Source organism: Glandiceps talaboti, chromosome 14 (genome assembly GCF_964340395.1).
Source record: "Glandiceps talaboti chromosome 14, keGlaTala1.1, whole genome shotgun sequence".
Classification (NCBI taxonomy): Eukaryota; Metazoa; Hemichordata; class Enteropneusta; family Spengelidae; genus Glandiceps; species Glandiceps talaboti.
In genome coordinates this window covers 1778067-1802500 of record NC_135562.1, presented here as the reverse complement: position 1 = coordinate 1802500, position 24434 = coordinate 1778067, and the positions used below count along the sequence as shown (strand labels likewise).

Below are 24434 nucleotides of genomic sequence, written 5' to 3'. Positions count from 1 at the left end.
ATTAATGCTTTTTAGTGTATGAGTATGCTGATGTTTTTATAGAAAGTTGAGGTAGAGTTGATGTTTGTAAGTCAGATATATTTGTAACATTGCATCTTACTAGTATCTCAGTACTGGGTTTGTGAACTCTACACATGTACATTTTGTACATGTTTAAAGCTGATATTAAAATGGTATATCATGGGTTCGTGTATGTACATATTTATTAAAGTCAGATATGTGTATAACATTGTATGTTACTATCTCAGTACTGAGTTTGTGCTTTATAAAGCTGATATTAGAATGATATTTTATGCCATCTAAAAAACATTGGCTCGTCGCTGAATATTTTAAAAAATCAATTTAGTTCCATTACAAGTGAAATTTGATACAAAATGTATGGACCCAGCAAAATTTGATACAGCATTACGATAATGGGAAAACCCATATACATGTTTATTGTGTAATGGAGGACTAAATATAGTTTAAAATAACTACTTAGTACTTGTACAATGTCTGTTATATTGTTACCATGTAATCAGTAACCCCCACAAATTTATCTTTCTTCACAGTCAGTGTACTGTGTTGTGTTGAAACTATATGGATTTGGGATTTGATAAAAGAAGAAGACATTGTGTATAATTTATAGTCTCCTATCCACTGTTCTATGATAATAAAAGTAAATCTGGTTAAATATAACCCAGGTATTAAAGACTCATGTTGCACGAACACATTGATGTACGTACACACATACACACACACACACATACATACATACATACATACATACATACATACATACATACATACACACATACACACACACACACATACATACATACATACATACATACATACATGCATGCATGCATGCATGCATACACACACACACACATACATACATACACACACACACACACACACACACACACACACACACACACACACACACACACACACACACACACACACAAGCACATGTACAGGTACAGGTAGATTCCTAGACTAATCCCCCGTAATAAAAACACTTTTGCAATGTTGTGTAGCATATAAACGCATCATTGAATCTAGAAAGCTAATAGTTTATCTGTCGACAAAGACCCTATAAATGTCATGGTCATAAAATTTGACTCTCCATCTATTAAGATGTATTCATCAGTTGCATTTCTTGTTACGAATAAATTGTACAATCAGATAAAAGAGTGTTTTATTGTGTTTGGTGTCAGAAATCAATTAAAATCCACATGTACATTGTAAATCAGTCTTGTGTACATTTCAGGGAACAGCTCCCTCCTGCCAAATGTAATCAATATGTTACGGGTAATGTGATTGGTACATGTATTGAAATGGGCAATAAGGATGATGTAGTCATGCAGTTTCAATGACCAGTGTGACTTCTTTAGAAACATTTCATCTGGCTTTGATTTGCTATCAACTATTAGGAATAACTTAATCCGTTGCCATGGCTAATTTGACTTTTGTCGACACATTTCAACTGGCATGGATTTACTAGCAAATATTATGGACTATGTAATCTTTTGTGAATGACCCATTTGACTTTTGGCAATGTGTAATCCAAGTCAGTGGTTAATATTTGACTTGTGTAAAGGTACATGTATTTCAACCGGTATGAATATATTATCAAATTTTGGTGAAAGTAATTGTCCAAAAAGTGGGCTTGTTTCTTACAATTACGATACCACACCCATAATACAACGTACATGTACTATTAGACTGTTGACAGTCGTTCATGGCATTTTTGTATATGTTTTATGTAAAACTAAAGTTGTCGCCTCGCTCCGATCCGGAGCAATACTACTGTAACCGCATACTGATAGCAAGGGCCAGAGCTTGTACCTCCGGCCCTCTCTATCAGTATGCAGTAATTTTTTTGGATGATTATTAAAAAAAATATTTTACCAGTTTTGTTGGATATACTGTAGTGACATCTTTAAAATTCAGTACGACTATGTCAGACAAGGTGATTATTCCTTGCTGTATGTTAGGTGTTGTTTAACTTCATGTAACTGACACGGAAGGGAAAACAGAAAAATAACTTTGTAATCTGAGAAGTGATCAAATAGTCAATATGCTCCTGTTACATTAGAAGTAGAGAAGTTGTCATGGAAACAATGTTTTTGTTGAGGACCGACTTTTCTTATAGCTCTGCCAGACAACTAGTTTTTAGACTGAAATTTTAAAACCAATCCAAACAAACACTGAATGTGAATATGACACCATGGGGAATGACTAACTGTATTTTCTATAGCTCTGCCTGACCTCAATTTTGATCCCAATATGAACTGAGTCAAAGGGAGCCCATATTACATGTATGTCAGCTTTTATAATCTTGAGTTATTTCATCCACACCATCTAGTCTGTGACCTTGGCCATGTTATCCCTCATAAGTGATTTGCCTACATGTCACTAAGTATAACCACTTAGAGTTTAGACCATAGGACTACAATGAACCCTGATATGCTGTGTACATTGTAATTACATCAGATTTATAGAAGTTAAGTCTATTTTTACAAGGAATAGTATATGTAGAGAAGTGTGTGTGTACCATTATCTTACATGTATCTTATGTTGGAGATTTTTTATTTGTATGTTAGTGATTTTACCAATTTTTTACCGATTGTATTACATGTAATCTAGCTGCTAGCGCCTGAATTCTATTCTGCTTACTCTAAAGGCACCCAGACAGAGGTAGTCATCACCTTTCAGTTTTGTTCAGCAACCACCAAAGTGCAGATCCATGGCCTTACTACAAGACTAGAACTGTCTTATCTTCAACTTTGCATTTAGGTTACAGGCACATCTCCTTTACTAGCGCCACTCACATTTACTGCTGTAATGAATTAAAGTCAAAGTACATGTACAGATAATGGTTATTACTTTAAGTGTGTTACTGTAAGGGCATTAGTGTGACATGTTCAACATCGTGGTCTTGATTGTTTATCTGATCATAAAATAGACATTAGTTCAAGTCTTGATCTAATCTACCCTTTACTTAGACTTAGATGTTATTCGCCAATATTTTTCTTCATTCAGCCAAGGAAAATTTGAATGACCTAAAGGGCCTTTGTCACTATGAGTCGCTAGACAAGTAATGACAAAGCCTTAGCTCATGAGTATTTTCTGGCTGACAAAACCAATCAAAAGTGTTCAAAAACTTGTGCTGAAAATATATTCCATTTACATTTTCATACACACATGCCACTAATCAGCTTACTAATCAGCTTACGGCAAAGCAGTATTCCTTTTAATCTTTCATACTGCTGTATGTACAGATGAACATATGCAGTTACATACATCAGCTGTGTGTGTTCATCTACATAATGACTTCATTTGAATAATCACATGTGACATCTCACTTCTGAGTAATAACCTGAGTGAGCAATTATGTGTCAAGATTTTCAAATCATATTATCAGCTTTCTGCAATTCTAGTCACAAGCGTGGTATGAGAAATTAAACGGGATACCGCTAGTGCCGAATAGACGTTGTAAAAGTATAGAATATGTGATGCACATGGATACTGTGATCAATGTAATCAAATCAGGTCAAATATTACTGCAAATATGTATGGAATAATATCAAACCACACTTTTACTACTAATCAATAATTATGTAAATATAAAACCATACGTAATACAATACAAATGTATTCAGGTCAACAGTGTGTTTCTTTGTGAATAATAAGTATACCCTTGTATAAGTGTGTTAAATGACGTCAGCAGCATTGCTTTGGGAGTAGCATGTATGACCCAGTGAGTTTTGATGAATCATAGCAGTGCCTGGATCAATCAAGTCATTGAGTTTTGAAATTGAATAAATAAATAAATTGCTAGCAAGGAAATCATTTATCACTGAATTGAAGCAGACAGATTTATCAAACTAACAGAATCCCTAAAGAAATATTATAACTAACGTTTCTTCTTTAACTTCAAGGAACCTTTTCTGCCATATTCTGTCTTCTCAGTATTTTTGTCATGAATTCAGGGCTTGAAATTACCTTTTTTTCTATGATAGTCCCAATGGGCTACCAATTTCAGATATTGTTAGCCCAAGGATTGTGAACAATAGTCCTATATTCATGAACTGAAAACAGAGTTACTCTTTTGGAATATGTATGTTGTTAAAATACTGTCATGTGTATAAATCTCCCCTCCTTTAAATCATCACATAATCAGTGGTAGCCTGAGTGGGCTACCCGCTGCAAATTATGGTAGCCCCATGACAAGAATTGGTAGTCTGTGGACACAGGACTACAACTACAAATTATGGTATCTGTATGACAAGAATTTTTAGTGTGTGGAAATGGGACCTGATGATGTAAGGATAACAGTTTTGTAATTTATTTGGTTAGAAATCAAAATTGTCACAGAAATATCATTAAATATGGCAAACACGACTACAGTTACAGTTACTTTTCGATGCATAAGACTCAAGTTAACATGTGCCTAGAAATAAAAATCTGAAATTATTTATTTTATTCATCCCATTCGCAGTGAACATCAATAAAAAAATGAGGGGTTGCCATAGAAACAGATTTAAATAATAATCCATAATCACTCCCTACACATTGATATGTTTTACAGACTTCCTGTTCAGTAGGCTGACTTTATTCCCAGATACAAATAATACAAGAAGAGTGTGATTACATAAATAAATGGGAAAGGGATTGAAAAATAGTTGTCTGCCGACTAATCTAGTCCAACCCCACCAATATATGTGATAATAATCAGAATACTAATATTATCTGGGTATTTTCACCATTCCTTGGGGTGTGGGGAACTGTACATCCCTTTATGTAAAGAGAGATGTTGAGATTCGATGCCCTGGATAGTACTAGACTACCTGTTCCATTACACAGTTTCTAAAACCCACAAAAAATCACATACATGTATATATTGACATGTGCATATACATATTATGTGTAAGCTTTAGTAATCAATCCTACGCATTTCACCAAGAATACTGTACTTCCCCTAAATTATACTTTCAATTAAAAGCTGATATAAAACATATTGAAGTTTAATGTAATAATTAGTCATTATTAAAGAGATTTGCAAAGTGCCTAATCTCTGCAAGCAGAGCTCAAAAAAAATTGACTATTTTTCCAGATTTATTCCTGGTCAGTTAAGTAGGCCCTAACAGCTACAAAAAATAACACATAATATTGCCATAAGATTAGCAAGCTGCAATAATGTGTGTTGACAGTAACGAGTCCTTGGTCAAGATTGATCATACATCACCTTATAGTACATGTATATAGCCAATGGCAAGATACTAGTAGTCAATAGTACATTGACTAAATGTGTAAAATGTTTTATGTCACATACAAACCTCAACTCATGCCACCATAATTATATCTGACATTTCAAATGTTGCTACTGGCAATTTATGTAAATAAAGTCCAAAGTAGTTGTATGGTTATAAATTACAGGAAGTAAAGGTGGTTAAACACATTTTACAATCACTCCTTTCAATTAGCTATGGTAATTAGTTAATACATTTACTGCTTTCAATTAGTTATGGTAATTAGTGAAGCCTGAAATGTGTTCTACTTGGGATAAAAGTGTAAGGTCAGACATAAAGGTCAATTGATTTACATAATATAATATAGTAATATAAGTAATTACACATGCTCTTTCTCACTTTCTTTTGCCCCTTCGTGTTTTCTCCCTCTCCCTCTCCCTCTCCCTCTTTCCCTCTCTCCCTCTCCCTCTCCCTCTTTCCCTCTCTCCCTCTCCCTCTCCCCCCCCTCTCTCTCTCTCTCTCTCTCTCTCTCTCTCTCTCTCTCTCTCGCTCTCTCTCTCTCTCTCTCTCTCTCTCTCTCTCTCTCTCTCTCTCTCTCTCTCTCTTTCTCTCTCTCTCTCTCTCTCTCTCTCTCTCTCTCTCTCTCTCTCTCTCTCTCTCTCTCTCTCTCTCTCTCTCTCTCTCTCTCTCTCTCTCTCTCAGAGTGTGTGTTTACTGTTGTTGTCAGGTTTGGCAAAATATTCAGATTAAAATATCAAACCAAGAGCATTATAGTTTGACATATGTAGCTAGTGTACATGAATACATTTTGAGAATTTCTCTTTCATCAGTATTTTTTTTTTTAACAACGATACTTTATTGTATAAGATGTACACTTACATGTCTCTTGTATAAGTTGCAATGTAAAACAAAACATTTCTCACATTGTCATCAGTAATCATCTTTTGTTTTGATAAATGATTAAACCAAAGATTCACATTGCAATGTAATCTATAACAGGAATTTGATGCAAGGCACTAACAACTTTTCAATCGAAAATATGAAATTTGACACAGGAAAAAACATAAGACCTGTATAATTTCATCACAGTCATTGAGTTTAGTGTTTAGACAGTCGCTGAGTTTACAATTGTAAATGGTAAGGAACTTTGCAATCTAACCCCCATGTAGTAGCCTAGGCCATCTGTATGGCAAACCCAAGAAGACAACTTGAAGTATCTCTTTATGGTGGCTTACATATATACAGACAGAGATATTTAAAGTGTCCAACTTCACTTTACAGGAGTAGATAGTAGAAAATGGATATGTCTTTATCTTTCTGTACTGTCATCATCACATACATGCTACAGACACTATCTCTTGAGTTTTCTATGTTTCCATGGCTACGGACTATCAAGCTACATATAACGAGCAATCACAGACTGGTCAAAGGATAGTTGGGTAGACGATTTTACGATTGTGTATTGTTTGTGATTGCAATGAGACATGTTTCCGTAGAGCTGAGGCCAAGGGTATCAGTATACACGTCCAGTGGTTGATGGAGTAGAGAGGTATTGCCGAGTAACTATTACAGGGAGGAGTAAATCTAACATCTAGTGAAATGGATTCTTGTTGCTTTCAGTCATAATTCTGAGGGATTTCAGCTGAATTGTAATATTTTGAATGAGTTGTCTATTGAGCTGTCAAACTTGTAGTTGAAGTGTATGACATGTAGGAATTTAATTCACTTGAAATGTGACAGTGTATGTGCAGTGATTTGAGTACAAACATATTAGCAAGAATGTCTGTCTACCGTAGTCTCACTGACACATAACACTTTAGAGGAAACTAGATTTGAACTGAACAATATGGTAGAAATTATCTAACAGACACAACCCTGTATGTGCACTGTATTTTTCCAATATTATTGTCCAATTTGTACATTTAAATTTCGCTAATATTGTAATTGATGTAAATTTTCTTGGATTTCTAGTTGCTTTAAAATATCATAGTGATTTCATTTGACTTATTTGACGTTGACTCGAGAATTCTTTTCTTATTTTCACATTTGCAGGTCATCTAACAGCAATGGATGATAGTGACCAGTCAAGGTCAGGTCAAAGTTCATCACCTCAAAAGGTCAACGATGAACGAAGACAGCTCATTACAGAAATGAGTGAGTATTTACACAGATTTGATAATTTACATATATTTACATAAATTTACATAAATATACAATGGGTTGAATATTTACATATATTTACATAAATGTACACTGGTTTGAATAGTACATAAATTTACATAAATGTATACTTATTTGTATATTTACATACATTTGCATATAGTTTACCTGTACCAAAGATAGTCTTTAGAAAGATGCTGTTTGAACAATTAATCATCGTGTTCAGCATGTGAGACAGCAAGATGCAAAATGTAGATTTAAAAATCCAGTCATTTGGTTCAAAGTCGCAAGCCTAGTGCCCATATTTTAATATTTGCATCAATTTGTACCACACAAAAGTAGAAAAGAAATACAGTAGAAAGAAATACGGTGAAAAATAAGGAATTGAGTCTTCTATTTGATAACATTTTAATCAGATTAAGTACATCTCTAGCCTTTCAAAATGAACGTATATTAATGTAAATTGAATTTTTGTTAACAACAGAATGTCAGTGTCTCCTGAATTCAGTGTCTCCTGAATGTGTTTTCTAATAAATAGTTTGAACCAAACAAATTGCGATGTTTTTCTGTGGTACAGAAATCAAGTAATGAAACCGTTGCCTTTTACACATTTTAACACAATGATTTTACTCTGTGTGTTCATACAGAGTTACAAAAGAGTTACAGCGATGAAAGTAAACTGTAGTAATTGATTTTACAGCTACATTATTCACATAGCCATATACTATTATTATTCAATCCATTCATTTTATTTTTCTTCCAGGATCACAAAATTTTGATGTAATTAGATTTGGTACATATAGGACAAGTTGTAAACTACGTTTTGTACAGAAGAAATGTAATCGTAAGTATCAATAAGTATAATAACTGTAATTCTAAGTTTGTTGTAAGCTTTACCATTCTGTGTTTTCAGTTGTCATATACTATAGTATGGTATGCCGTGATGGGGCGTCCTCTCACATTGGTCAGCAGGTTGGTGAGTCATAGAGTCTGTATAGTATGATGTGATGGGCACCCTCACATATCAATCAACAGGCTGGTGAGGGCGAAGCGTATCTTGCAGCCAAATAAAATGTCTCCATTGCATTCATATACATGTATGTTTAGTAGTTACAACCCAGTTGTGTTTAAAATTTATATTGCTGTGTTATTTCACAGTTCTTGATTTTCACCTAGGTGTGTAATATTAATAATACATCAATTCCTGCTTAAACCTGAATGTTTGAATCCCATGGTCTTTGATTACAACAATCTTATGAGTTGAAATGTTTGGAGAAAATATGACTTTTCTTGTGTTCATTCCAAACTATTCTGTAGATCTGTCAGGCAAATGTTAAGTCAAGTCATACTAATCTGATATTGGCTTTTAATGGGTTAGCAATGTGTGTTGTTTCTGTCTGGTGTCTAGAAAGGTAATCTGACAGCAGCTTTTGACTAGAAATAAAGTCCAGAATACTGTAGTGTGAGATAGAAGACATACAGTTACAATACATTTTACCAACTCTATGTAACAATCAGTGAGACTATTTTCCAACATCAATTTTTTCAGACTTTCTCAAATCCCTGACTTGTCTTCTCTATTTTGTCTATTTCAGTACATTTGGTGGATATTTGGAACGTCATAGAAGCCTATAGAGAGAATGGGTTGAACACTCTGGATCACTTTTCAGAGCTGCCCCTTCCCAAAGTGGAAGGACTTGTAGCTAGTATTTATTATCAACTCAACAAGAGATTGCCAACCACACATCAAATTAATGTAGAGCAGTCTATTAGTCTACTTCTTAATTTCTTAGTGCTGGCATATGATGGGTAAGGAAGTGCACCCTCTAGTGGTGCAAAAATACAATTCTTTTGTCTTATGTATTTGAACTTGCCCTCATGAATAAATTTGGACATAGACTTCAGGGTCTTTGGCTTACAACAGCATGATAGTTTGACCCTTGACCTCAGTGATTGATATCTTTGTTATTTTGTTGCTATTATTTTGATTGTGTGGCTGATTACAGAAAATTTCTACAGAAAAATATTTCACCTAGTGGTGGGATAACATAATTCTTTTGTTTTATGCAGACTGCTTGATATTGGTAGATTACGTTGTCTTTACAAAGGGTTTATTCTGTTTAATTGTGTAACCATACAACATTTAGGTTTTATGCATGAATTTTGACAATTGGATAAGTCTATTTCTTTGAATATATTAAGTTTATCTCCAGTAATTCATTGATTTAATCTCCTTGTTGCAAAGATTAAGGGAAATATCACCAACAACAATGTATCTTACAACCAACCCTACTTTAAAAAGACGCCATAAATTTACAAAGTTATGTTTTACATATTCAAGAGAATGTTTTCTGACATGACAATGTTTTATTTTTTTTAACAGTGAAGGACAAGGAGACATGACAGTGTTATCGGTCAAAGTTGCCTTGGCAACGCTGTGCTCAGGAAAACTCATGGACAAACTCAGATGTGAGTATCAATGAAAATATTGTACTAGCATTAAAAAAAACTGTTGCCATGGTTTTTATTCCATCTATTTCATTGATCTGTGAAATTACGAATCTTCTGAATGAACATAATGAATATTCACGACTCCTATTAAAGTGCTTATTCCAAAACATCTGTGAATATTCATTGCATTTCTCTCTAAGTATCACTTCAGTAGACAGAATTTTATAGCTGAATACCTTTTAATAAGCCCACCATAACCCCAGTGTATAACTATAAGCTAAAGTGTATGCTCCACCCATACCCCCCCCCCTCCTCCCTCCATATCCCAGTGTATAACTATAAACTGAAGTATATGGCCCTTGCACACCTTTAGGAAAAAGTAACATACAGACATGTAGTAAGCTTGTTTTATAACAGCAAATATTTCAATATCCAGACCTTAGACTCTCTTGTAAAGTCAGTGTAAAACAGAAATTGTCAGTCATTGCTACTGTGGTTATAAATACCTACACATTAGACATTAGATATCTATTATGTGTGTACAGCATTGATTTATTAATGGTTCATGTCTTTCTACTTTATACTGTCACATTTATTTGATCTTGTTATGAACAAACTGAAACAGTCAAGATGTTTCAGAAATAATACTAAATATTTGATAAAGAATGCATGCCGTCAATAAATCCATTTGACAGATTAAAACCAGCTGTGCATCATTTACTATGTATAACATCTGTCATTTAGTTCCTAAATTATTATCAGTTGATTTCACTTACATTATTATATGAATTATATACTATATTTTAGTAACTCACCTTGCAGCTGTTTTTAGCAAAAGTAAACAGAGATTCAGAAGTGCAATGAATGTGGTAAAATGTATGTATGTCTGTCTGTGTGTCTCTCTGGCTGTCTGTCAATCTGTCTGTCTTCCCACCCATCTGTCTATCTGTCTCTCTGTCTGGCTGTCTGTCTGTCTGTCTGTCTGTCTGTCTGTCTGTCTGTCTGACTAATTGACTGTGTCTATCTTTGTCTGTCCTTGTTTGTCTGTCTGACAGACTGTCCACCCTGTACATCATTGGAATTGGAACTTAGCAATATACATTGTATATCATTGGAATTGGAACAACATGAAATAACTATACTGGTCAGAAAATGTAACCCACTTTTACCAGAAGTGTTTAGAAATGCAATTTTCACTGTATACCTCTGTACTCCACTATTTTGAGCCTCACTTTCAATCAGATATGACCATTTGAACAGCATTGTACCAAATATTTTGTCTTTCAAATATACAGATGAGAACATGGTTACATGACAAAGATGCCAATATTGATCTCAGATTGTTTTCACATTGCATAATAATTTTTGTTCAGTCATGACTGTGCATATAAAAACAGAATATAATTAATTCTTGTACATAACTTAATCTATAAGATCAACATTTTATCAGATTTCTGCTGTCACTTTGACATTCACTGAATTGATTTGACCAGTCAATGAGATAATTAATGACAGATGTAGTCAGAATAATCAATACACAGAGTTGTCAATCAATAGATAGGATAACCTTTGACCTTATATGAAATAACACAACCCTGTGATATGTGAGTTCCAGTAAGGTGTACTAAAAATATTTGTATGTGTACTTGCAGTGCCGTCTGCAGCGTTACTTTCATGTATAAAATTACCCAAAATGCAGCAGAAAACACCACTAACATGATACCCTTACCTACCTACCTACCTACTTTGACATTCATACATCATGGGCTGTCATTGTGATATAATAATGTTCATATTGAAACAACAAATTTTGTGAAAATATGTATTCAAATATTTTAAAGAATATACAAGATGCAAACAAATCAAGTGTGTTCAAGTGATTTGTGTACACCATGTAATAATCACACACTCATTTAGATACAAGTATGCAATTCTAATGTTGTCATAATTACACTGCTCTGCAAATAGTGTACCAATAGTATGTACACAGGCACTGGTGCAAGTAATCATAGTCTTGCTGCTAGACGTTCAGGCTTTCTTCCAATACAATAAGTGAACAAAGTTCGCAGTGAGGGCTTGCCCGATGTTCCATCCTCGATAGCGATGTTTGGTCGTGTGTTGTATCGGAAGAACATCCGAGGTCTAGCAGATAGACTAAAGTAATTACTACTATACATGTATAAGTCAGTAAAATGGTCTGGTAGCACTCTTTACATGCAAATAAACTGTTGATAAAAGTACAGAATATTTTGAAGACATACACATTAGATATTACGTGATATGTAATAATAATCTTTTACTGTTTTCTTTTACAGATATTTTTTCTCAGATTTCTGATGCTAATGGTGTGATGGTGTGGGCAAAGTTTGATGTCTACCTGAAAGAAGTGTTAGCACTACCCAAAGCTGTATTTGAAGGACCATCATTTGGTTACAATGAAACTGCTGCAAGATCATGTTTTGGATATGAAGCAGTGAGTGTAAACCCAACCTGATTAAAATCCTAATTAGTGTACAGGGCGTGATTTCTTGCTTCGGGAAAACCTATGGTGTTTTGTCAGATGTATGTAACGAACGCTCACAAAAGAACAAGCGACAGTAAATGCAATAGCCAAAGAGAAATTGCGATGTGTACAACAAATGCATTTGCTTGCACACTTTATACAAAAAGCAGTGTTTTGTTAACTTTCTCTTTTTTTTTATTTTTTCTGTCCCTTACCAGTCCAATCAAAGAATAACACTGAATGAGTTTCTAGATACTATGATGTCAGATCCTGGACCTCAGTGTATAATGTGGTTACCTTTAATGCATAGAATGGCTAATGTGGAAAATGGTAAGTGAGTTCTCAATGTATGGTGTGGGTACCTTTAATGCATAGAATGGCTAATGTGTAAAATGGTAAGTGACTTCTCAATGTTTGGTGTGATTACCTTTAATTTCTTTCTTATATATGCTTGCGCAGGTATCATATTATTCTCGAATATTTGTCTTAACCCAACCAGAATATACTTATGACAATAGGGTGTTGACATTACTCACCTTTGACTCAGAGTAACAAGGCCCCTTATGTCACTCGTTATTTTTCATGACAAAACAAAGAAAAATGTTAGAGGGGAAATATCCAATTAAATGGTATGTTATATATGTACATACAATTCTGATCTATCAATCATATTGAAATGATATCTACTTCTCCATATTAATTGGCAACTAGAGGAAAAATATGATGGACTTAATTACGGTAATATCCAATTATTCGATGTATTATTAATGTGTTTTTGTAAAAACTAATCTGTCATTTATAGTGAAATAACATCATTTTGTCAAATTAGAATTAATATTTTATAATTACAGTATTTCACCCAGTGGAATGTGCGTTCTGTCGTAGTGATCACATGATGGGCTTCAGATATAAATGTCAGCGTTGCTATAGTTACCAGCTCTGTCAGAATTGTTTCTGGCGAGGGAACGTATCTGGGGGACACAGCAGTGACCATGAAATGAAGGAGTATTCTACATATGTAAGTAGTTCAACCATGGAAAGCTAATTCTTATTGTAGATATTTGTAGACTTCAACATTTGTATCAACATGTTTAACTTCAGAAGGTCACCTTCAATTAATTTACTAAATTACTTTCAGGAAAAATAGAAATTTTATAAATGATTGAATTCATTTCCCTTGAAAGGTTCAAAATGTCTGTCATTTTTGCTCAGCAGACTGAAGAGTCATTGCCGTGTACATTCTGTAGTCACTTTGTTAGCTTATGGTTACAAATAGACTCTCTACAGTCTCGGAAGTGTCGCCAGCAGAAAGGGCTGTTTTGAATGTACCGATATCTACCACATAATTGTACTCGAATATTCTTGTACTGTGCACTTTGATTGACTACATAGGGCTAACCGTTTGTTGACGTGTTACTTCAATACCCCATCTTATTTGTGATGGCCACCGAGACTGTAGAGATTCGGAGTACAAAGTGATGAATCTGTAAGCCTTGTTTGCCCAAATTATAAAATTAATTATAAAATGATATATGACAGAGCCCCTGTGCAAGTATAGTGTACCTGGGTATTTAAATCCTGATGGGAAGTGCAGCAGAAAACACTGCAAGCACGAGTGCAAAGATCCCCAATTACCCACACTGGTACTCACACAGCATTGGGTTCTGTTATTATATATCTTTGTCTGAAACAGCAAATTTGCATAAAAATCATACTGTACAAGTTGACAATCCTGTGATTCCATGTACAATTAATCACACCCTCATTTGTATATCATTTGCATGCAGATATGCAATTAATGTTGTTGTATAGACTATTTTTCATCCAATTCTTTATTGTAGAAATATTGTTGTAACTTTGTTAAAAATAAAGATATTAACTCCAAATTTTCAGTGTTTGTTCCTTTAATATTCATCATAACATTAAAAACATTAAAATATAGTTTGTTTAAATTATGATGAAATTTGATACCTGTTTATATTATTATATCATATTTTCAGTATTGAATTGCAATGCAATGATCTCATTCTGTACTGTATATAAGCTGAGACAAATAAGCTGAACTTGAACTGGACGACTCTTTTTGATATTTTTATCTGACAGAAATCACCAGCTAAAAAGATAGGGAAAGCATTGAAGAAACCGTTCAAAACTAAAGACAACCAACAAATCCCAAAATTTCCCAATGAACCTGAGCAACCATTGGACTTATCACATATAGTGTAAGTTAATTATTTCTACTATTTTTAACAGTTTAATGTGATACTAATTTTATATTTTTTACTCAATAAATGAGATTTATCATAAAGAATTATACCATGCACAAGCCAAGTTATTGTCTTTGAACAGAAAATATGGATAATATACCCTGGTTGATCTACATCACAACAACCTGTCTTGAATGTCACTTCATTCAGCTGGAAAATACGTTGACCTAAGGGATGTCAATACTCGTCTAGTGACTTGTGACAAAGGCCCCTTAGGTCACTCATATTTTCCTTGGCTGAACGAAGAAAAATATTGAGAATATTGAATGTATATTTATTGTGAACCATTTTAAAAGGGACAGTCTGTTAATGTTGTTTTGGGGGGTTACTCTAAATTTGGTTTTATATTGAAATATTCATAATCAAATTTTAGAAACATTTTTAATTGGTTAATATTTAGCAATATGCAGAACTCATTAGGCATTCAAATATAACCATGGAAATAAGATTGACGTAATTTGACAATTTACTGGTCACCATTTCTTGTTTTCAACCGGAATCTCTTGAAATAACCAGACTTGGAGTTCCAAGTGATGTGTACAATAAAAGTCAAAGTAAATGCAGCTGATTGGCCAGTGTCCATACACAGCATTTATTGAACCAATGAGGATGTTGCTTTCATAAATTGGACTATTAGAACCAATAAAAATGATTCTTTAATGCATTAGATGTTCACTTTATTGGAACCTGATTGGATATAGTATCCATAAACTGTGTTGTAGAACCAATGAGAATGGTGCTTTCATATTCCAGATGTTGACTATGTTTGTATTGATTGTTTTGATAGGCCTGCCCCACCTATAACCAATTTGAGTATGGACATGTCAGATTCCAGTAAGAAAGATCTTTCTATAGACAGTGGATCACGAAGGTATGTACTGTTATAAAAGGAAGAGAATTCTACTATGAGGAGGACTACTACCCCTGTATTTGAAATAGATTAAATATAGAGGGATATTTCTAGCATACACATAGCAGACATAACATTTCCAACCTGATATCGATGGATTGGACGTCTGGTTTGAGGGTTGGAAGGGTTGAAGTGGACTTGGGGGTTTTAAGGTTGGGGTGGTTGGGGTTTGAGGATTGGGATGGTTGGGGTTGGGTTGGAGTTGTGTGAGGAGTGGGGATTAGGATGAAAACACAAATCTAAAATATTGGCCACTAACCAACATCTTGTTGTTGACCACCAAAATAAAAAAACTGGTGCACTTGACCCCTCAGAAAGTAGATATTAAACCTTGAGTTATTATGTCACATAATTCAATGTTGTATGTGTCACACAATTCAATGTTGTATGTGTCACATAATTCAATGTTGTATGTGTCACATAATCCAATGTTGTATGTGTCACATAATTCAATGTTGTATGTGTCACATAATGCAATGTTGTATATGTCACATAATTCAGTGTTGTATGTGTCACATAATTCAGTGTTGTATGTGTCACATAATTCAATGTTGTATGTGTCACATAATTCAGTGTTGTATGTGTCACATAATTCAATGTTGTATGTGTCACATAATTCAATGTTGTATGTGTCACATAATTCAATGTTGTATGTGTCACATAATTCAATATTGTGTGTATTATGTTCATAGGTTAAATAGTACATTAGATACAACCAGATTGGATGATGAACACCGACTCATAGCTAGATATGCAGCCAGACTTGCTGCCGCCAAAAATACCAACGTAAGTAACCACCTCAAATCATGTAGTCAAATATTGCAGGTTGTATGAAAATCAAACAAAGACATCAGTATTACTTTAACATTGAACACTTCACTGACTTGAAAATATTTGTTTGTTTTCTGTACTTTGAGTTTATGAGTTTTGGCTGTGGATCAGTTTTTATCGGTGAATTTTACAGTCCCCCTAATAACCCATTCTGAATTTTCTCTGGCAGTCTTGTTTATATATAGTGTATTTTCCTTATTTTTATTTTTATTTATTTCTTTTTTTGAATGGTCTTGTATTTCTCCTCTATTAGTACTGCATCTGCTATTTGTTATGTTATGTATGCATTTCCCTATTTAGTTCTCTTCAGCCATGTCTGTCTTGGAAGTGTTTTATCAGTTTCAATACCTTTCTCTATCCATTTTGACCACATGTTTTTTTTGTGATATAAGTTTGAATCCAAGGCAATGCTTGAGTTTTGAGATGTTTTAGCCATACTAAAATTTATCCCTATAGATTTTATTTCATGTTTAATACACTTTAGAAAAATATCTACATCATTTATTTATATACAGCTAGTTCACTTGGTATGAAATGTTTATACATATATTGAAATCCAAAATGAAATCGTCAAAAACATTTCTGATATTTTCATAAATTAAGGTTATTCCTGCATGAAAGTTATGAGGCCCAGACAAGCAATTTTCTTCAACCCTGTTGTATGCAACCTCTCTCACAAAATAAGAGTTACAACAAATGACATATATGACATAGGAGAGACCTTAGTGCTTGTGACTGGTGTGAAGCATCATGGGTAATGAATCATGATAGGATCTCCATAGTTTGGGTAAGGTTTCAACAGGCATAAAGGTCCTAACATTGTTTCCTTACCCACAATGCCCCACTCTAGTGTACACAGAGCTCTACTGGGCAGGATTGATTATTTGTATGACTTTATTTGAGAGAAACCTCACAGCAGGGTTGATAAACAATGGGTTTCCATGACTTTCTTACAAAAAATGCACCCAAGACAATATCAGCCTCACATTTTGTTCTTCTTGATGTATACTGCCCTCTTGTGGCAGCTTGATTGTCATGGGAAATTTGTTTGTACGAATACTGAAAATTAAGCATACTCATTTCAAAAGAAGCTACTGACAGCAGTAAACAAATAAAGGTGTTAGATTCTGAATTTATCTTTAAAGTGTACATAGGAAAACGAATTCCTTGCATATCTGAAATTCATAACCAGATTGGAAGAAAACCCCAAGTCTTGTCTTACTTTTGATTGTGACTATAACAATTCAAAACTCAATGTGTTCATTTTTCGCTTGCAATTGTTCGCATGATTTCTTCATTTATGTTTTGTTTTTTCTGTTTGATATATATTGTATGCTGGTTTTTAATCTTCTAGACCGATGACACTGACGATTCTAGTATTGATCTACAGATACAGGTCTCCTCACCTTGGACAGTAAGTGTATAGTGTGTAGAAGTCTAGTTAGACGATAAGATATCTAATACCGCCCTCAAGTGGCAGCTTTATTGTATCCAGATCGTGAATACTGCCCTCAGTGTTGCAGACATTGAATACTGCCCTCAAGTGGCAGGTATATTGTAACCAGATGATGACTACTGTCTTCTTGTAGTATGAATCACTGGTGATAATGCTAGATTTAGGTTTTTATTATCGACAAAGGCAAGTTGGCCAAATGTAACATCCCATTGTGATCCATGGACATTGATTAGTTCCTACGAACTATTTGCATGGCCCTCACCAGAAATGTTCTACCTGTTGCTTTCAAAGTTTGTGTATATATTTTGCTTTTCTGGTGGAATAAGTTTAAATTCAATTCAATTCAATTTCACCAGGACACATGTAAGCCTCAAGCTATTTACTGACGGTTCATAAATCAAAGTTATCTTTGACCTGTGACCTAGCTTCAAGTGTTGCGTCACACACTGTCAAATTGTACCCTACTATACATGTATGCGTATATGGTTTTGCATGATGGTGATGGTCAAAAGTACACAGTCATGTGCATGAAATTTGTCAGTGAAATGGGTTGAAAAACTGACTGTTATTAATACTACACTCAAAGTTACACTCAGTAGACATTTGATACCACCTTAGTTTGGCATCAGTTGAGTTTCCAGTAATACTGTTGTTTCTGCCCATAGCTAATAGCACCAGTGCCATCACATGTCAAATATCGCCCTCTAGTGGCAGCTGTTTTGTTTCCAGACTAGTTCTAGTACTGCCTTCATAGGACAGATCTATGTATACCACCCACACATCTTGTACACACCTTACTGGACAGCCCAGTTAAATAAATTCCCTATTAGTAATCATTTTGTCATGAAATACTGCCCTCAAGTGGTGGATTTATGGATACCACATATCTTCTCCAGTTATCATATGACATCCTTGCTTTTACATAGTATACTATTCTCTCTCAGTGCCTCTTCTGGGGTGCGTTCGATTTGCCCAATCATGATTGGGATTAATCTGTCGTCATTTCTCGAAATGAGGTTGTAAACGAAATGCTCAATCACGATCATGATGATTTCCTTTGATACACTTTTAAAAGTTTCACACATTTCCAATAAATTAAATGATTTTACATTGTCAAAATGATTACAATGATTACAAATTACCAATCTCACCGAACACAATTTTGTTTACATCATGTTTTCGGTCATTTCTAACTTTATGTCAGCCACATGCACACAATCCCCTCAAGATATTATGTTGTCCGCCATCTTGTAATCATGGTTTGGGGCATGATTACTATGATTACCAATTATGATTGTGATCGATAAATCCTGATTGTAATTGTGCAAATCGAACGCACCCCTGTTCATGATATGAAATACTGCCCTCATGTGACAGGTGATCTGTTAACTAACAATGGTAACACAAACATTTCAATTTTTCAATCAAGAACTTCTTGACATTGGCACACATAGCTAGCAGCTAACACTTTTTTCAGTTTCCTGGCATGTACAAATACATGATAGATATTATAGTTAATGAACTAACCACAGGATTCATAGGAAGAGTACCTAAGCTTGATATGCAAGACTTATATATTGAAAAAAAAGGCAAATTATTACAAAGTTAATCAAATCAATATGTAAAGAAAAAAGAGATTCAACATCTCAGTTATTTTCTGGATTTGAAATTTTGTATTTGTCACACTAAAGGAACAAATCAAATGTAATGAATTTGTTGACTCTGGTAATCAATGCTTCAGTGTACTAAGATAGACACAAACTAAAACTAGCGTCATTTTGTTGTTTTAGAGCATACTAGTTGTCAAACTTTACCAGCTGTTGATTACATATCTGAAGAATTCACTTCATTGATATCTGTCGGTAGTTCACTCTCAATTCTCGGTACCTGAAATAGAATATTATATTATATTGATATCTTTTATTTCCCTTTCTTGCAGCAAACACAAGGAAATGAAATCCCAGCTAGTTTAGATGGCAACAAAGAACAAAGGGAATTGATTGCTAAGTTAGAAGCTAAAAATAGGTAGGTTGTGGGTCAAAGTTTGTCAAAGTTTGACCTTACAAAAGTCTGTGCGGTCAAAGTGGGGTCAAAGGTCAAATTCATGACTGACGAAATCACTTTCTGTAATATTTCAAAACATGTAATGTGACATGAACACTTAAAATCACTTGAGGTAGTCTTTAATCTATGAAGAAGATCACATTTTACCATTCTTGTTATTGCAGAGAAATCATGCGAGAGATTCAACGATTACGACAAGAACATGATGAAGCGGTGAAAACATCAAGTATGGAAAGAAATCCTACGTTATTAGCTGAATTACGATTGCTACGGCAACGTAAAGATGAACTTGAACTAAGAATGGCAGCTCTGCAAGACAGTAGAAGAGAATTAATGGTGCAGTTAGAGGGTCTCATGAAATTATTAAAGGTAAGCTTTAGTGATGTAGTTAGAGGGCCTCATGAAGTTACTGAAGGTAGACCTTTTTTTAGCATGGCTGATGGACTACTGCCTGATACAGTATTTGTTGTATGAATGTTTATGCTTGGATTCTGCCAACGTAATTCAGTTTGTAAAATAGAGTCTTGTATTTGAGTAATTCAAATTTAAAATTGTTGTTTTTTGACAGAGCCATGGCGGATCACCCAAGTCAACCCCAAATAGTAGTCCACGGCCATCAAACATGGTTCCACATTCCCCACCAGTAACAGGACCAGCACCAGCTACAACAACGATCACAACCACAACTCCAGCTCCCAAGTCAGCTCCATCAACACCAGGGGATTCATTATCTGGTGTAGGTGGTGATGTTAAACAAGCCTTTGGACAAGGACAGTCTAGGAATTTACGTAATGATCTCCTAGTAGCAGCTGATTCTGTTACTAATGCTATGTCTTCATTAGTCAAACAACTCAATTCAGGTGAGACTATACTGTGACAAAATCCTGTGATACACAAGAGACAGAACCCTTTGACACACAAGAGACAGAACCCCATGACATGCAAGAGACAGAACCCTATGACACTCAAGCGCAAGTGTGGCGTACTTGGATATTTGCATGAGTGTTTCCAGTGTTCTCTGTGGCTGTACTTTCATGAGGGTAGTGAGTGAAAGTGCAATAGAAAACACTGCAAGCACAAGTGCAAATATCCCTGAGTACCCACACTGGAACTCACACAGCATGGGCTTCTGTTGTTTTACAGAGGTTTATCCAAAAAGCAAATTTCTGTAAAATTGACACTGTGTGATAATCCAATTTTGTGTACAATGGTATTCTGTCTAAGTTGTGCAAGCAGTATTGTTCATGAGATGATTTCAATCAGTTTCTTACAGTGAGGATAAAAAGACCTCTTATTTGTAAACTATTTACTGTAGTAGTAATTGCATAGAGTTAAAGTATGATTGTATAGTTGATTAGATCATACATTGAAGTACAGTTCTTTAGAGAGGTTAAGTTGATCATCTTTGTCTTGATGAATTTCAAAAAAAAAAAACATTCTATTTTTCAGAGGATGGCAGTAGTAATAGTTCCAGTGAAGAAGACAAAGAAGATACAGTGGAAAGGAGAGAAAAGTCTAAAAGTAAGGAGATGTTGAAAAATAATGTATATTACAGTCTAATAAAAATGTACATATATTAAACACACACACACACACACACACACACACACACACACACACACACACACACACACACACTCATCCACCTTACCAGCTACATGCACAGAGTAAGTGAAAATACTTTACAAGAATGGAAAAATCGTAAAGATATTACCCATCAGTATTCATCTTTTGTAGTAGTATCTAAATACAATTTCAAATATCAAATATCAAATGTAATGTTTTGTATTTCAGATGGAGATACAAGTGACATGGCATCAATAGATCCAATTTCATCAAATGTAATGTTTTGTATTTCAGATGGAGATACAAGTGACATGGCATCAATAGATCCAATTTCATCAAATGTAATGTTTTGTATTTCAGATGGAGATACAAGTGACATGGCGTCAGTAGATCCTTTGAAATGGCAAGGCAGTCAACCTTCTGACACTGAAAAATTTCTAGCTGAGATTGAAAAACGAAAAGAAGGCCCTCAACACACCACTAGACACTCAGAAGATCCTGAGAGGTAATTATATGCAAATAGGTGTTCAAACTGATTGTATTGTTATGTAAATTGTATTGATTTACATATATGATTACAAGGCAAAGAAAGATGCCTTATTTGGTCATGATGCAAATATGTGATGCCATATTTGGTAATTATGTAAATTATAGGAAATATATGCCCATTTATGGAAATGATGTGTTTAATGACCTGTCATTCATTGTAATTTAGCAAATAATTTGTGTATTATTTTTATAAATAATGTTTAGGGAATGTACTTTTAATGACAATGTAGTTTAAATAAAAAATCACAAAATAGGATTTAGTTATTGAGAAAGAAAATGAAAAAAACTTTGAAACTAGTGAAATTAATTTGTTTTGATGCCATTTTATTGGTCTACACAATTTACATTTACATATTAGGTAATATTATAACAGGTGTTAATTTAAATTTTCTTATAGCTTGGGTAAAGTCAAAAAAGGTTCAACTAATGCAATACTGGTTGTTATGGTAACAAAGGCTGCATTATTTATAGGGAAAGACCTCCTATTCTATCGGCTTCCTTCCTATTATACAAAGTACTGACATGTGAAGGGAGACCTCCACTAGATCTTGGCTTCTATCCTTACCAAATCATTATGCTTATCTCAAGCTTTCCACATCCAGAGCCTTGACACATTTGTTCCACAAAACCTGAATTTGATCTCCATGCTACATATGGTTACAGTCATCCATATCATTTTGACTTTGTACATGTATGTATGTATGTATGTGTGGTCTGTGTGGTGATGTCGTTTGTTGTTATATTGTATTATGATCTTTGATGTAATCTATTCACTGTCAACAACAGTGTTGCCATCACCATGGTTACCTTCGATGGTTGCCATCGGGACTTGGGACAAACTACTCTGGTACTTGTGATTACTAAAGTTAACTTTTGCTTGTCTTCTGTAAACACTAACCCCTTCTTTCTTTACTCTATGTCAGAGAAGTAGACTCCATTAATTTCTAACCACAGGCTAAAAGTAATTGACTGATTAACAATATGTCTGTGGCCCACTTCTTTATAGTTATATACATACCGATGATGCTGATTCTTACATTAGGACAGATGATGATAGTTACCTAGCAACAGATGATGCAGAATCATACATACGTACAGATGATGAAAGTTATGTGAAAACTGATGATGAAGCATCCAACTATCTCCGGCAAACTGATGATGAGCTGTTTGATAAGGACCCACAGGTATGGGTAATATACAATGAATAATTAAATGGGCAATGGATCTTGTTTACTGCTGGCTCACCCCAAGAAGCATTAGGCTAGTCCATTCTTGGTTAGGGTTGGCTAACCAATATGGAGGGTGACAAAGAGAGGCAGTTACACACATAACTGGTTTTATCGTGTTGCACTTCAGTTCAGCAGGCAGTATAATCTGCATGTAGTGTTCTAAAGGCAGCCATATTATCTGCATGTGTGTTCTAAAGGCAGCCGACTTGACGAGACACTTGTGAACACGTTAATGAACTTTTGTCAGTGATTATGTGATAGCATTTAACAACCTACTACTTCAAATTTGAAAAGTCAATTTTACTCACCCTTTTGAGTCTGCCAGCCCCATGTAAAATGGTATAGTCTAGTGCAACGAGGTCACTCTAGGCAAGTACACAAGATCCAAGTGCCAAATCTGTCTTAACAGTTGTAATGACTTATTCTGTAACCATGTAAATAATTTCTTTGATTTTTGAAAGTGTTCTTTCAATAAATCTGCTTTCTAACAGTTTGTAATCTATCAGCACTGACAGCAACATGACTATGCTTTTAAGATAAACCAGATTTGTTGTCTGTATGATAAAAAAAAAAAATGATGATGTGAGAAAATCGAGATGTTCACAACTGTACTACAGTTTGTTCTGTAGCAAAATATAGAGCTGCTTTATACCTGGATATTTTCACTAAAGATTCATTTTTGTATATTGCGTATGAAATTATTTAGTGACTAAAATTGCCCCTTTGTACATTATCAATGCACCAGGTGTGGTAATTCATGACAATTACTCTTTGACAACTAAATGAAGAGTGAAATCACGGAATTTTCTAGTAGTGAAAATATCTAGGTTTACAGAATTTCAGCTTTCAGAACTTTAAAATGAAACAAATGTACTTACAGCATTGCTTTATGTAAATGATGTCTTATGACATCAGAAGTAAACAGACAAAGGAACAAAAAACAAGATTTTTTGAAACCAAAATGAAAAAATTTATCTGAAGAAAATCTAAATAGTGAAAGAGTCATTTATATTTGACTAAAATCTCAAAAGTTATGAACGTCTCTTTCTTCTCTAACATTTAGTCATAAAGGTCATTGTTGTCCAAGCCGTATAAGGTGAGTCTCTTATTCATTTGAACTTTGAACTTTGAACTGAGCATGTGAACTTTTATATGCACGTGCAAGGCAGGTCTGTAAGTAACTGCATGTCCTATATCAAACACTT

At 34.4% G+C, this 24434-nt stretch overlaps 1 protein-coding gene across 1 annotated transcript in view; it reads left to right on the top strand.

Moving 5' to 3' along the window:
* The window catches only part of LOC144445705 (dystrobrevin beta-like), a 73894-nt gene that overhangs the window by 41444 nt on the left and 8016 nt on the right, over nt 1–24434 (top strand). The window contains exons 2-18 of the mRNA XM_078135348.1: nt 7296–7397; nt 8167–8247; nt 8999–9212; nt 9787–9872; nt 12170–12327; nt 12576–12687; nt 13209–13375; nt 14461–14579; nt 15412–15495; nt 16227–16320; nt 17720–17779; nt 19761–19846; nt 20050–20254; nt 20454–20745; nt 21335–21406; nt 21812–21956; nt 23007–23184. Of these exons, the coding sequence (XP_077991474.1) occupies nt 7296–7397; nt 8167–8247; nt 8999–9212; nt 9787–9872; nt 12170–12327; nt 12576–12687; nt 13209–13375; nt 14461–14579; nt 15412–15495; nt 16227–16320; nt 17720–17779; nt 19761–19846; nt 20050–20254; nt 20454–20745; nt 21335–21406; nt 21812–21956; nt 23007–23184 (2255 nt within the window). The remainder of the gene's footprint in view (nt 1–7295; nt 7398–8166; nt 8248–8998; nt 9213–9786; nt 9873–12169; nt 12328–12575; nt 12688–13208; nt 13376–14460; nt 14580–15411; nt 15496–16226; nt 16321–17719; nt 17780–19760; nt 19847–20049; nt 20255–20453; nt 20746–21334; nt 21407–21811; nt 21957–23006; nt 23185–24434) is intronic.